Source organism: Calonectris borealis, chromosome 9, assembly GCF_964195595.1.
Source record: "Calonectris borealis chromosome 9, bCalBor7.hap1.2, whole genome shotgun sequence".
Classification (NCBI taxonomy): Eukaryota; Metazoa; Chordata; class Aves; order Procellariiformes; family Procellariidae; genus Calonectris; species Calonectris borealis.
Genome location: NC_134320.1, coordinates 19,121,011 through 19,136,615, shown reverse-complemented (window position 1 = coordinate 19,136,615; position 15,605 = coordinate 19,121,011). Strand labels below are relative to the sequence as shown.

At 36.3% G+C, this 15,605-nt stretch overlaps 2 protein-coding genes across 16 annotated transcripts in view; one reads left to right on the top strand and one right to left on the bottom strand.

Annotated features, from left to right (window-relative positions):
- The window catches only part of ABCC5 (ATP binding cassette subfamily C member 5), a 94,340-nt gene extending 89,098 nt beyond the window's left edge, over nt 1–5,242 (top strand). For 13 of the 15 annotated variants that reach the window (XM_075157206.1, XM_075157210.1, XM_075157205.1 and 10 more), the window contains 3 exons: nt 682–881; nt 1,500–1,545; nt 3,381–4,246. In XM_075157206.1, coding sequence (XP_075013307.1) covers nt 682–881; nt 1,500–1,545; nt 3,381–3,410 — 276 coding nt within the window. In that variant the 3' untranslated portion in view covers nt 3,411–4,246. Of the gene's footprint in view, nt 1–681; nt 882–1,499; nt 1,546–3,380; nt 4,247–4,667 lie in introns of those variants that run through there. The other 2 variants (XR_012674652.1, XM_075157211.1) reach the window with 2 other exon arrangements.
- A 179-nt stretch (nt 5,243–5,421) lies between these two features.
- Nucleotides 5,422–15,248, bottom strand: LOC142085384 (cytochrome P450 2J2-like). The gene is made up of 9 exons (XM_075157244.1): nt 15,018–15,248; nt 13,812–13,974; nt 12,922–13,071; nt 11,331–11,491; nt 9,631–9,804; nt 9,255–9,396; nt 8,421–8,608; nt 7,419–7,560; nt 5,422–5,600 (listed from the first exon to the last, which is right to left on the bottom strand). Exons 1-9 carry the CDS (start codon nt 15,186–15,188, stop codon nt 5,422–5,424), a joined length of 1,470 nt encoding a protein of 489 aa, XP_075013345.1. The 5' UTR covers nt 15,189–15,248.
- Nucleotides 15,249–15,605: the final 357 nt, after the last annotated feature.

Below are 15,605 nucleotides of genomic sequence, written 5' to 3'. Positions count from 1 at the left end.
TACATTGGACCAGATGATCTGAAACAAAACAAGATGTGATTTGGTGTGGACAAATACAGGTTCTACATGTATGTGCCAGTGATCAACTGCATAAATGTAGGATGGGAAGCTTCTGGTTAGGTGGCTATTTTGTAGGGAAAGCTAGCTTTGTTTTCAGAAAACGTGCTCCAGAAAAGGTGTTGCTTAAATGGAGAGTCTGGAATTGAGCATTAGGAATGATCATGTGGCTTCAAATATACAGTATGTGAAGAAAAATTGAAAGAATGGCGTTTTTCACGCCTATAGGAGACTGAGAAGTCTAATATGAGTTTTTAGTACAGGAAAGGCCACTAGAAGGAGGAAGGACATAGTCTGTTGACCATATCTGTGAGGTGAAAACCAAGGACATTAGGCTGCAGCAAAGAAGAGTGAGGTTAGACAATAGAAAAAGCTTTTGAGCTATGTGGGTAGTGGGTTGTATAAACTGTCTACAAACATGGTATGAATGATTTATCTGTACTTGATACTGCCATCTGGGTTTTCTGGAAGCCTTCCCATCCCTCTCATATAGTTCTGTACAGAAGAGTGAGTATTTGGAGTGGAATAGATATGGAACATACCATACTATGGTATACCAGGAATTTAACATTGTGAGGCCTGAAATATACGAAAAAATAGACATGTTTTCATTCTTTTTTGCAGGTGCCTAACAGCAGCTGGAAACCACATACTTCCTCTTTTCTACACTTGGAGCCACTGGTTAGCTGTGTGCCTCATTGCTATTCACAGGAAGTAAGCCAACTTTGCAGGCTTCCTGCAGGAAGTTATGTAATTATACCCTCTACGTACTTGCCCGATACAGAAGGCAATTTTACAGTGGTCATAGCAACCAAAATAGACAGGTAAAAATATGTTGCCTTCTATTTGCATTTCTAGTATTTGTAGTGCATGCATTACAGGATGTTTGGAAACAATAACTGTAGTGACATATTCTCACTTTTGATAGAAAATCATCTCTCTTTTTTTTTTTTTTTTAAAGTCTTTGTATTGCTGTTATGTTTGCAAGCACTGCTTACCGCTTTGACTATGTTGGAAGAATGAGTAAAAAAAAAAAAAAGTATTTGTAATCTTCTTGCATCAATTACTGGATAACAGATGTCTGGTGCTGGAGAAGATGGCACTACAGCCACTGAGTATTAGCTATGTCCAGATATTAGGATTTATGCTGAAATTTTACTAAGCTTTTTAATAAACAGGGTTGTTTTTTGAGAAGTTGCAATCTGTTGCAAGCCTTTTATCAGGAGGAACAACCTGCAATGAATAATAACAGGTCTTGAATCAGAATTTGTAGATTCCGTAAGATTGCATTAAGAGGCCAAAAAATTGTATCAAGATTCCATAAGGATGTGGAACAAAGCCAGGCATAACAATCTTCTTTTGAAGTGAGATAAGTGATTGATGTTTACAAGATTCCCCCCAATGCTTTGTGCAGAAATAAGTGTGGCTTTGGTTTTCAACAGGAAGCGCATTCACAGCCGGGAGACACTTGGACAAGTATTGCAAGAAGTAAGTGATACGTTTTTAATTTTGGTTGTTCTAAAGGTGTCACAGAGGCATCATCGAGGCTTATGTATTAACTAATATTGAGTCATGTACTAGTGGACTGGACTTTGAATGTTCTCATTTACTTGCTGCACACTGATAATCAGTAAAGCAGTTAATCTTTGGGTTTTTGTTTTTCAGCCAGAAAAGTAGCATTTGTTAGTAGCTAACAAAATTTGTCTTTTCACACCACTCAGATATACAGAAGCTTCTATATGACTATTTTATAAAGTCATTATTTACTCCCTCAAGTCATTCCCCAGTACCCACCTCTGCTGTAATGTCTGTGAGAAATTGGATTACTAGTGATGAGTAGGTGGTTGTACTTAACTTTTACATTTGCTTTCAAGAGTGTAAACACTCTTTATGCATTCGGATATATTTTGATGTATTCATTCTTGGTGTCACCATAGATCTGCTAGCTTTAATTATATATTGTATCCTTCCTCCATCTGATTGGCTTTGATGTTAATTTGCGATCCTACGTATTGCGATTTAGAAATTCTAATGATATTATAATGTTGTAAAGTCTTAAGAAAACACAGCAAAAAGAGAAGAAAAGCAAACAGGCAATCCAAAGATTAGCTTTCACCACACTAGAGTTTAGTTTTTAATTTGTTTCCTTACAGCCAGCCCATATAGCATCCTACCATTATAATCCTTCTTGGTGTGCGAGCCGTTCTGATTAAGTTAATGTCACCTATTTAATATTTTGGTATTGTATTCTGCTTGATTAGATATGCATGTAATATTGAAGGGTTGGATGGGAATGCTGATTACCTAATATGTACAGTATTTTTACTGGGTGGAGAGGAGAACTTTGAATGTATTATTCTAACAATTTTTTAAAGATCTCTGATTTGGTTGGTGGATCGAAGTGTGCTCTTGATAATACACTGCTTATTAGGTGAGAACAAGATCATGTAGATACTTGACTCTTTCCCTTTGAGGATTTGTTTAATAAAAACAAAACAAAAATCTTAGGAAAAACTCTTCACCCAAGATTAGAACTGGTTTACTAATTTTCCTAATCTAGGTCATGTTGACCAATGATTACATTTTGTTCTTGAAACCCCACAAACAGTATGGATTTTGTGTGCTTCACAAAAATGGACAAAGACCTGTATGTACTTGTCTCACAGTGCTTGTTATTTTAATATTTAGGAGCTGAAGTATGTAATGAAGTCCTTTATTGCTGTTGTTTTGGAAACAAAACATTGCAAGGCCGTTATTACAGAAGGAATATATTCAAAGATATGTTTCATATATTATTCCATGAAAACAGTTGGACTTGGGCAAAGAGTGCTCCCTGACATCAAGGGAATGAACAGTTTAGATTCTTCAGGACTTGAAAACTTGAAGAATTTGGAAATGGCAGTTTTCTTATCAGTGGCAGAAATTAATGTCTGAAACTAATCTTCAACAGCATAGTCTTTTCTAAAGACTGGACTTTAAATCATTCAGTGCTTTCAGGGGTTTAACCTCTGAAGGGTCTAGGCAGTCTGCCTCACTGAGAAGTTGGGCTATTGATTTCTAAGGGGTGCATCACAGCAGAGCTGGTTGTCCCTGTATTTTTCTAAAAGTTTGTCTATGTGTTTTCTAATTACTGAAGTGATGGGATTTATGAGGTTTAGGTTTTTTTTAAGATGTTTCTCAGGAAAAGCTTGCATTTTGGCCTTAATTTCTAAATCTTTCTTTTCTCTGATTTACTTTAATTCCTTATGAATTTCTTCTCTTTCTTGAGAAAAAAGTCAACTCGTGAAATAGCTTTTTTTTCTGCATTGTTCATTTTCTTATAGAATTCATTTACAACTGTGATGAAAAGGTAATCTGGAACTCTTACACTGTCATTTGGAGAAACATTGGAAAGCCGAGGAATGCCTCACCTCTTGCTGTTTTCCGTTTTAAATGGAATAACAAGAAGATACTCTTAGCCCAGCTGTTTTTCACTGGTACCATCTGTCAGACCTACAACAACTTCTTTGTAAAAATACCTCCTTAATCATGTGCGCTCTGAATACTTGTTCTTCCCGTGTTTTTTGGAACCAGCATTGTACAGCAAATCTTCATAACGTACCTCAGTTCTTCAAAAATACAGGTGAAGAATATGTGCATGTTTTAACCCAAGCTACAGTTTTAGAAGAAAACCAGAAAACATATGTGCATAATTAAATAATATTTTGGGGGAAAAAAAATCAAGCTTACAGAATAACTTCAGGAGACCAAAGGGGCAAACATAGAGGAAAGAAACTGGAGTCTTTTTTCAGGTAGGACATACCTCAAGAGTCATCAAAATACACTGGAGCAGAGAAAGTCCAAGCTTGTATCCTACACTGCCAGTCACGCTGCTGAGCACTTTATCATGAGCCCTTTGTTGAATCATGCAAATGGTAGGTTGAAAAGAAAGATTTTTTTTTTTTAAGTGAGTTTTTCTTTAATGAACACTACAAAGGAAAAAGATAAGACTTGAAAACTTTTGTTTATGAACTATCACGTCAGACTGCTTTTATAAATCTCTAAGAATGTCTTTTATGCAAGATCTGTCCTCACTGTAAGAAATAAGAAGTTTAAAAGATTTTTCTTAACTTGTGTTTGAAAGTATTTCTTATTCAAGGAGGATTTTTTAGATATTATATTTTCCTCAATAAAAATGGAGTAACGTTGACAGTGTTTTGATGTCTTTTATTAAAAAAAATGAAAACTGTCAATGATGTCAAGTCTGCATTTGTTCTGCAATAGCAAACTTTACAGTGTGTTAGAGCCCTGGGGTTTTCACCAATGGAAGGGAATACTTGGAAATATTTGAGAGGAGAATCAAGTCTTCCATTAGTTTTATGTCTGAGAAATATGTAATATTCTGCTTCTGCTTTTAACTACATCTTATCATAATTTATGCTTGCTCCTGTTGAACTTTGAGAATTCAAAGTATCTAGGATGCTTGCAGCTGAATTTTAAGGGGTCAAAACTTTCCACCTCTGTTGTGGAATGATGAGACAACAAAAGAAGACACCGTGAGTAATAAATCTTTACTGTGCCTGCTTTAACAAATGTTAGCATCTTTGTTTATTTTCTTCATTTCTTGAAAGGCTGTTCCTTTCCCTTCAAATAGGAAATTATTGGATGATGTAATAGTGTTTCTAAACAGAAGAAGGAAAGGTTCATGAAAGCACCTGGATCCGAGAGTTGTGATAAAATAGGAAACAGATACTGAGGAAGTAAAGAAAAAAGGTGTAAGGATTTCTAAATGGACTATTATTATAAAAGGCTCCATTCTGCAATCATTTATGCATGTGTGAAGTTTATACTACAATATATAATGCTTTATGGAGTGTGAAAGGAAAAGCAGTCATCACTAAGTATGTTACCTTCTGCAAAAGGATGTAAGAAAAGACCTTCTGTGAACACCGAGTAACAGCATACTGAAGAAAATTATTTTTTATTCAGGCATCCTTGCTGCATCAGAACAGTTGTGCCATTTTAAGAGTGTGATACCTGGTTGAGCACATATGCAGGAAACTCTGCTTGATACAGATCACTTCTCTAAAATCCTACATCTAACTCATTGCTACTGTGAGTGTGAAAATACATTTTTTTGATAACATATTAATGTGTACTTGTATATGTCTAAGATGCAATTATATGAGCTTTGCCTAGTACACTTACTTTAATTTCAAAAAGTTCAACTATATGAGGTCAGACCTCCTAAATAAAAACACTCTATATTAATTTACTATACTGAGCTACCTACATTTAAACACAATTGAGATAGTGATATGCGCTTTTAAAATATCTGCAATTATTGACCGGTTGAAGTCCCTCTGTATTATAGTATGTTGCAGACTAGCGTGGAATAGCACAGAGTTTATATGGATGTGGCTGCAGTATTGCACCCAAAATGTACTCCAAATTGATTTCCTTTACTCCCTCAGGGAGCTGGAATGTGAATGCCCGGAGCAGGTTGGTAAAGAAGATGAACAGTTCAACTCGTGCCATCTGTTCCCCCAAACATACACGGTGCCCTGCAGAAGAAAGGGAAAAAGAGTTAGTTGTATAAAGCTAAGTTCTGAAAAAGAACCTCAAACAAAATTCTACTGAATTCCATAAATTCTGTTAATGTAAGATAATTATTTCCTATTTCTTTCTGTAAGGACAGAAGATGCCTTTGGAGGTGGGGGGCAACATTTAACTGAGAAACTGTATACCTCTAATTATGTTGACTATTTGGTTGGTTTGTTTGTTTGTTTGTGGGTTTTCTTTGTTTCCTTTTTTTTTGGTGTTGTGTGTGTTTTGTTTGTTGCTTGTTCCCCCCCCGCCCCCCGGAGCAAGTATGAGATTCCTCCTTTTCATTTTTGCTTCTTGTTCTGTGTGTCACGTTCTGTTTTTGCTGAATTGCTTCTCGGTTAAGAGAAGGCCAGATTTTAAAAGGCTTCATATACTTGAGAGTCTTGTCTTTGGTTGTTGAGGAGGGAGGACTGGAGCATTGTGGGGTTCAATTCTGAAGCTAAGTAGAAAGATAGAATCAGGCTTTCTTCCGTAGAAATTAAGAAGGCTATATTGGGTCCTTGTAGCCCAGTATCCTCTCTCTAACACTGTCCAGGAGCAGATATGTAAGCTAAGGGAATGAAACGTAGGCATGTGCAGTGATGTATGGACTCAGTGACTCATTTTGACATATTGTTTTCACACTGTATTTCAGGATATCTATATATTCCAGACTAAAAAAACCACATATATTTAGGATATATAAATACTCAGACTATATAAACAGAAAACAACCAAAGCAGGTTAGAAAAGAAAATTTCCTATGCCTGGGTTGAAATGGTAGCCTGAATTAGTTGTCGATTCATGTGAGCTAGTGGACATTTGGTGAGTAAAGGAGGTAAGATGTTAAGTACCTAGTTTGCAAATACGATTTTAGGATTTACAGGCAATTTCAGCAAATGGTTTTAAAATCTGGATTTACTGCGTTTAATCTGACTGCTTTATACATTACTTAGTATACTATTTATTTTTTATCTACAACAAATATATAATAGTATAATCTGTCATAGTAACATTAAAAACCTCAGTTGTTTTCCAGTGTTTTTATTGTTTAATTTTTATATTTTAATTTTCAGTAAATAACACCAGCTTCCTGTTTTGTGCTGCTTTTCTTCATAATCTGATTATTGGAGAAACTGGTAGTCTAGAGAAGTTCTCCAAGTTATGTTTTGTACTGCTTTTCACACTTTTTTTTTCCTCCCATGTCATTGTATCACTGCGTTTTGCATTGTAAATGCAAATGCAGGTAAGTTGTAATATGCTTTTGAAAAGTTAGAAATTTTTTTTGGTTGACTAATAATATTCTACTGAAAAGACTGGATTTTGCTAGTTTTCTGGAGATAAAAAAGAACCTGTTGCTAGTCTATTACTGTAGGATTTGGGAGACTGAGGTTTGGTTTCATGCTTTATCACAGATTTTCTCTGTATATTTTGACAGTCATATTACTTTTGTCTTTGGGTTCCCCATTTGTAAGGTGAGAAGAAATTGATTTTCTGATTTGAGGCTGTTACCAGGATTTAATACATTAGGGACTAAGGAGCTCAGATACCCTTATAGTAGGAACTATACGTATACCAAGGAGATAGCATTATGTCTCTTAGCCATACTCATCCTCTATTTGAATGTATAAAAAATATAAAATGCAAGACAATATTTGTGGCTCTTACAGTAGAACACCTGACTTTAAATCTTCGTGTCAAATAAGTTTTTATAAAAGTATGTTTTTAAAATTTTAGATTTTAGAAACCATTCACAAGACATAGTGAACAGGAATATTCAAATGTCAGGGCATTACCTGCTGAGAAAGGTAAGAATGCCTCTTTGTTCACAAAGTTGCCATCCAAATCAAGAAAATGATTTGGGTTGAACTTCCAAGGGGTCGCCCAATGCTCAGAGTCATACACAACAGAGTGCAGATTTGGCAATACAAGCGTGCCCTGCAAGAAGAAGCAGAGATTATATTTTCCATGTATGATTGATTGTTTTTTTTGGACTTTCCTTCTCTCTAATAGAAAATGTGCCATCCTGTGTCTGCAGCCCAGTGTTTGGATTCAACTTGGTCTTCTCCTGTGCACATCCCGGCATGACAAACCCTTATATTTTATGTTTGTCATAACGTATTACATGTTTGCCTTTTTGTGTAAGTTATCTTATGTCAGGACTACTGAAGTGCCTTTCTTGTCTAAGCTAGAGCGGAGCTTGGATTGTTTTACGTACTTGCCAGACTAATCATAACACCTTCCTTTTTGTTTTTTGTACTCTTCACTGGACCTTTCAATTCTATCACATCAATTTTATGCTTAATATATTTGGGAAATTTATATCATGCCAACGTGACTGTCAGATCTGTCACTGTACTGAGCTGCCATCATCTTAAGTGTGTGTGGGGTGTGTGTGTGTTTGTTTTGTTGGGGATGACTATAGATTGCTCCAGGCTGCTCCCTTATGTGTGAAAGTTAGCTGGCTTGACAATCATTAAACCCCATTTCTTCATCATTCCTTAAAACATATATTCTCTTTGACGCCCAGACATCATCCATATTTGGCTAGTGGGAGGAAAGACTTCAGTTTTCCCTATGTGTGTTTGCTACTTGTGCTGCTGGCCTTTTCCCAAGCTTCCTTTTGCATCGGCTCATGTAGACTTAGCCCTGGTTCAGGACACCCAGCTTTGTTTCATGTCTGTGACATGCTACCACATGCTCTCTATGCAAAGTTAGGAACTGTAGAAGCTAATGTCATGTAAATGCTAAATATTAATAGCTCAGGGCTTTAAGGAACATGGAGGTATACTCTGTACCTTTTCAATATGAAAACCCAGCAAAGTTGTATTCCTCACACATTGTCGAGGGACCCCAACAGAAGTAATATTGCTGTACCGCAAAGCCTCATGAATCACAGCATTTGTATATGGCAGTTTTTTACGGTCTTCATAGCTGATGAGATGGGAGGGGTCCAGAACAGCCTCTATCTCTCTTTGAACCTTTTCTGCGGAGAGATGAAAATATTTTAACATTTTCCCCTTTTTTCCAGCAGATTTCTGTAGGAGTATGGTCCAAGACTGGGGAAAAAAGGAAAATACGTTGCTATGAAATGCGTTGGCATGTGTTTTGACTGTTGTGTTGGTTTCAATTGATCAAGAAAGTGCATATCGCCAAAGCACAAGATGATTTCTCATTTAAGACATATCCCATTTGGTGATGAGGATAATACAGTTTCAAAAAAAGGATTAAAATTCGAAATTGCAGGTGTAATTTCTGTTATGTTTATAAATACACATCAGCCCAGGTATCTTTTTAAAGCTTTTCCACTTCGAAGGTTAGGAAGAGACTAAGTTGCATATGAAATGTCTTTAGCTTGTTATTCTGTCTTTGCCATCCCCTTCTAGTGATATAAAACAGCGGCTACTACTAATTTCTGCTAGTGTTGCTTCTTAGTGAACTGGTGGGGGAAACACATGTTTGTTTCATGTATTAAACTTTCATTTTCTAGATCTCAATTGTTGATGTACCACCATTCATATTCGTTGTTAAGGATTATTTTGATGTATTGCAAGTGATTGAGCTAATACACTTTAATGATGTTCAATATGATGTAATGTTGAATGCAGTTCTCTGATAATGCTTTTGCTCACCTTGTATTTCTGGGTATTGTACCATATAGAGCAGTGCCCAGAGAAGGGTGGTACTTGTTGTTTCTGTCCCTCCCAGCAAAAGATCAACCACAGTCTGAATCATATTGTCTTTATTAAATGTAGAAGTAGGGTCATCTTTGGTCTGTAGGATACATTCACAAGAAGACTGTGAAGTGGATAATTTCAGACATTTTATCGGTCACGTAGAAATTGTCATTGTTTGATGAAAACAGTGAGCAGCCCACCAAAACAAAAATCTTCAGTGCTAAACAAATAAAGCATGCATATAAAAATTCCGTAGCAGTTACTTGAACAGCAAGTATTTGTAGTAGGCATTGAGGCCAAGCAGGGGATGGTGTGATAAACAGATACTTACTTTTGTTATTTGAGCTAGGTAGAAGTCAATGAGATCCTGTGGATCACCTGCGTTCTGTCTCTCATGAGTCTGGACCTCCTTCATCACTAAATTGTGCATGAAGTCGTTGTATGCAAACACTTTCTGATGAGGTCCTGGGAGACGGTGCATAAGCCATGGGAAAGCATCATACATCTGTGATTTTAAACAAAAAGGAAGAAACATGAGCTCTTTTAAATTGAGAACCCAATTCTGATTTCCTGATAACTCTGTGAAGTCACTGCAACATATGGGCTCCTAATTAGGATGAGAAGCAATAGACACAAGTCAGAGAGAGATTAAATACTGGGAAGAGGTTTCCCAGAGAGTCTGTGTGAAATCCCCATCCTTGGAGACTTCAAGACTTGACCAGACAAGTCCCTAAACAACCTGATCTAATTAGGCCTGCTTTAAGCATGGAGTTGGATTAGCTGACATGCAGAGATCCCTTCCAATGTAAATTATTCTACATTTCTAAGAGGGGTTATGAAACCTTTACATTGCCCTCTAAGCGAACTGGCTAGGAAAAATTGTTTGATATTTGTTAATGAGCTACTAGTAATATGCAGCAGTCTAAATTGTTATGATCAAGTTGTCAATATTCAATAACCGTACTTTTTATCCTTAATAGATAGGTTGAAGACTGAAAAGGTATAGAAGCTGACTTGACTTCTCAGTCTTAGAAGGCTTTCTTCCAGGAGAAACTGGCATGTGTATTTGTTGAGCGGAAAAATAATTATTTTCATTTCTTTATATTGTGTATGTTTTGTGAATGGACTTCAGTCTCTAGGTCTACTGGCAGAGTCTTTGTTTTATTTGTGGCCTGGGATTAGGAATCTATTGGCCAGTGCAGACTTCTCCATCCCCATCAGCTGACCAAAATGTCAACATCGTGTAACAGTGGATATCAGGTCACAGGAGAGCAGGAGGATGATTACATTTTCCTTTTTGGATGCATACCTAATAATGCAACAGGGGCTTCTGAAAATGGGTGAATCAGAGTAATTGAGGGCTGAATCTGGCTCACAACCAGATTTTCTCAACCTTGATTTTTACTCTGATTTTTTTTAAGGCATCTCTGCATGAAAGTATTGGAGAACCTGATAGTGTTATAAATGCCAGTGTGCTAAAATCTGTGCAATATAAATAGCTAGGTTTTCAAGAACTGAAAAATATTCTTGATGTGATGAAATTGTCACCTGTATCTTACAGGAAGTTCAGAATAACTCAGATGGTGGTGGTAATATGAAAAGCAAGATATCTTCTCAAAAGAATAGGATTTTGAAGGCTTAGTTCTTATTAATTGCATTTCTGTATTCTCAAGACTAAATGAAAATGAAATTTTAAAGTTGCTTTCATTTTAAGATTTAAGAATCTTATGTACACAGTACTCTGCGAATGATTACTGATTTGAAATACATTATATATTCTGGTGATTTGTGAAAACCAGTGATGATCTAGAATTTACATTTTAGAACACGTGATTCACTGACATAAAGAAGGAATATAAGGCAGTAATGACACATACAAGGTATGTATTAATTTATTACTGCACAATGGCTCGCAGAATAATGGTATGGAAATGTTTGGGAATAATTGTCACTGACTTTTAATTTGTTTGCTTTGACTTGTGAAGTGCAAATGCTCTTTAAGGAATAAGAACAAGAAAATGAGATTCTTACCCTGCCCCAGACAGTAGCTTGAAAGTAGATCACAAAATAAACAGCTTTGATAAGCTTGCTGAAAGATTTGTCCTCACTGGAGAAGCGATGACCAAAAACAACAGCACAAATTACATTTGCAATAGCATGGACAATGAAAGTGTGGGGGTCGAAAGGTTTGCCTGTGAATATAGGAGGTACCATGAATATTTCTGAATAGACTACAGTGACAGAAATGAGGAAGACTTTTTTTTTTTTTAAATGGTAAAAATAATAGTAGATCAGACTACTTTTAGATAAACTTCACACAAGTAAACTCTAGTTTAATACAAATTAACTGTATGGATCATAAGTGCAGGGAATCTTTATTTTCAATCTGCTTTTTACTCTTGTAAAATACAGTGAGTATCCGTTTTGAGAAGACAAACATTAGGTCTCTTTTCCCTTATTTGACTTGTGGTCTGGGTTGCGTGAAAACACAAGCAATTAATTAGAACATACGCCTTCAAATCTGGAGGCAGATATTTTAAGTTTGGCAATTAAAAAACAAAACAAACAACCCCCCCAAAAACAGGAAAAAAAAACATTTTAAAGTTTTAATTTCTTAGTCATGTTGAAATGACTTGTCTCCTTTTGGTTTTCAAGTACAGCTTAAAATTCAACTATATATTTTTTTTCCCAGAGACTGAAAAGGCAAAACTCGCATAATGGGATGGAAAACAGCTCCCATTAAAATGGGTTAAATCCAGAAAAAATTAAATTCAGTACACATTTCAATGGCCAGGACAACCTTTGAATTGTACTACTATGGAAAATGGTGGATTATGCATCTCTGACTTCAGTTCAATGCTTGTAGTCCTTCTTGGAAAAAGTAAATACAATTATTGAGTTTAAAATTGAGGAAGGATTGCATGGAAGGTGAAGATTTGGGCTGTACAGGCACTCAGAGTCAATGGTTTGTTCATCTCTTACATTTTAAAGATCGGTGAATATGTTAACTCTCAGAAGAGAGATGGGCCATTTTGCTGTGTCTAGTGCAAGGAGGGTTGGAGGGAGACCTTAGGCAACTTCTCCGTGTTTTCACATCAGTATGGAACACGATGTGGGTGAGGGATTTGGCTGTTCAGAATATTTATATTTAATTGGTTTATTTTGGCATCTTCCTAAAATTCTATTGGTTTCTATTTCATCCAAACCTTAAAAAGAAGTTTTTTTGGACAACTGAATGATACATTCCTTGTGTTGGGGTTCTTTCTCTGCCAAATCCTAAAGGCCTGCTGTCCTAGAACGACTTGCAGCAGGTCACAAATTGTGTATTTTATGGAGAAGAACATAGGGTTTTTCTATACTCCTTGAATGTAAGAATTGTTACCAGCTGTCCCCAAGACTGTGTTGATAATAAACATTTTTTTACTATCCTTATTTCAAAAAACAATTTCATATTGCCTGCTGTGCAGACAAAACAGTTTTTGCAAAGAATGCAATTAAGAAGTCAGTAAAAGTCCCACTAATATGAAAAATATCTATATTACTTGTAAAAATGCATTGCCAAACTTTTACTCCCCTAATCTACTGTATTTCAGAAAAAGCTCTGTTCTTCTGGTGGATTTACCTTTTGTGTTTGCAAAGGTGTCCACAAGGTGACAGGCCTCTGTTTGAATTTGATGCTCCAAATTGTTCTTACCGAGTGACAGGCTTCTTATAATTGTCATGCCAAAGCGTCTCTGTTGCTTCCAGGTGTGCCCACTTGTCAGAAAAATACCTGAAGAACATGGAAACATTTATTTCATTGCTGGGAAGGGAAATCCTTTCACTGCAGAAGGCTTAGATTAGGTTATATTTCACCAACAAAGGAGATACCATGATTTCAGATACTGACTTTTGGTCTCTAACTTAGGTTTTTATGACTCCCGGCTATATAGCCGCTTATAAATGCGACCCTGGAAACTGAGTGGTAGTGGGTTTTGGTAAGGATGTTGAGTTTGTGTTTTTCTTCTGTCTCTGGAATGGCAAATGTAGGAGTTTGATGCCTTGTTAAATCCAGATGTGAAAGCCCTTGCTGACAGGTTATTTAATTGGAGAGGTGAGCTGAGGATGCTGTCTGGGTGGCTATTGTAGGTTTCTTGGGGCACTTTGAGTAAGAATGGCAGAGTGAGCCTCAGTGATTTGACACCAACTTATCTGCAAGCACTATATGAAAAAGGCTCATGTCTTCTACATGAAGAGTCTTCTGTTTTAGAAGTGATACAACTGAAGGGCAACTCCTCTAGGCAAATACTCCTTTGAATTTATTGGGAAGAAAAAAAGTCAGTAGTGTGCTTTGTAAGAGGAGTTGTTTTTGTTTTTTCCTTTTCTTAATATGCTAGCTCTGCATGGAACCTTTTTGCTATGTAAGCCCAGTTAGGTACTTGTATAGCAGTAACTCATAGGTATGTATATATAGGAAAGTGTCTTTCTTCCTTACATCTTGTTCATATTTCAGTATTGTGTAACATCTTGTACCTTTCTCGCCCATCATATCCCTGTAAAATGGGGTGAGAGGTCTTCCGGAAACTTCCTCTGAGTGGGTGACAATGCCATCTTTTACTGCTTTGTATCCATTCAATACAACCATAGGTGTCTGTCCCATCCACAGTGTGTAGATATTTCCATAGATGTTGGTTAACTGAAGAGTTAATAACAGTAAATTAATAAATATAAACCAGGGATTGCATAGACTTAAATACTAATTTTAAGAGTTTTCTGTAGTTGTAACTAAACCTGTTTGCTGACATCGTATTGAAATACAAGTTTCAGAAAAATTTAGCCTTCTGTTGTAATGTGCTTTGGGAACAGAAGATAATCGTACTTTATGGAATAGACACTAAAGACATCTCTCAGAAGACCATCTCTGTATATTTCACAGAAAGAGAAAGAGAGGTCTTCTCTGTCAGCTCAGAATCAAAGAACAGATGAATACAGGCAAAATCCCAGAGCTTTTCTCTTTATTTTATTAGAAAACCGAAGTTACCGGTTTTTCTTGCCTCCAACTTCTGAAGAAAGCAAAGAAATGTTTTTGCATTCTTTCCTATAGCTTTCATTGATTTTTCTTATTTTTCTTTATTGCCTTTTTCCTTAAAACAGTTTGAAGCCAGTTCCTTAGTTTTTTTTTATAGTTTTAATTGGTTTATAAAGGCATCGTGCTGTGAACATAACAGCAATCAAATTTTCCTGCTTTGTTTTAGTAATAATCTGTTTACTGCAGACAATACATCTTTTTGCTGTACAATATAAGAAAAAAAGAGTCAGTTAGAATATATGTTTGGTCTTCTAATGGAGATCGGACCACTTGTGGCCTGGAGATGTTCCAGTGACTTTGGTGTCAGGCAAAGGAAGTTCTGCTAGAGGTGGTTTACAGGGCTAGATATCAGCACAGAAGTAGAGAATGAAACTGTCAACGGAATATCATGCTATTGACAGTGCTTGTGGTAATGTTATGCATGGATGTTACTGTATGCAAAAGAGAAAGAAAATAACGAGTAAAGCAATTACGGTGTTCATTACTCAAATATTTTTCATAATCAGGGTCCTTGGATTCTTTGAAATTGACTGATAATCTAGCTTGAGGTTTAAAAAAATTAATTCCAAGTTTAGACTGTTCCTATGCAATGTACAATTTAAGTTAAAATAGATTCAGACTGATTTTCAACTATAGAGATAAATAAATACCTTAGTGAGAGTTTCTCGACGAAGTTTGAAGTCCAGCAGCCACAAATTTCCGATGATGGGGAGGGGAACTGGTCCTGGAGGAAGCTGGGTACGCATCCATTGCAGCTTTAGGAACTGCAAAATCAGGAGACATACTACTAGAGCTATAAAAAACTCAGCAATCCCCAACATCTTATAAAAATTTTAGCTTCTCACTGGTTGTTGTGGGGTTTTTTTTTGCATATGACTTCCTCTGAAAAATTGGACTTGTGTAGATGAGTTTGCTTCTAGTGAAGTCAAACTCTTTCTAAAGAATATGTGTCTGCTTTAGCCATCTCTCTCTCTCTGACAATCTAGTTTTCCCAAGCTGAAGTCCTTAGAAAACTGAAATATGTGATCCTCACAGTTAGCCAAGCCACACCTACTCTCTTTTATGATCTGTAATTGTGATCTGTCTCTTTTTCCACTTAGAATTTTGTTTCCTTCTTAGTATTGATACTGGGCCTAAATGCTAATTATTGAACAGTTATCCAAGGATATCAAGTCTTGCATCACAGTAATACCTCATGCAGTTTCCTGTAGTTAAACATTAAAATACCAAGGATGCAT

What these genes read in the sequence shown, in the direction of transcription:
- LOC142085384 (XM_075157244.1), bottom strand. Translation starts at nt 15,188, where the DNA reads ATGTTGGGGATTGCTGAGTTTTTTATAGCTCTAGTAGTATGTCTCCTG. An exon ending in GGATATGATGGGCGAGAAAG is followed by an intron (nt 13,072 to 13,811) that starts GTACAAGATGTT and finishes CATGTTCTTCAG; the next exon opens with GTATTTTTCTGACAAGTGGG. An exon ending in ACCTAGCTCAAATAACAAAA is followed by an intron (nt 9,397 to 9,630) that starts GTAAGTATCTGT and finishes TGTATCCTACAG; the next exon opens with ACCAAAGATGACCCTACTTC.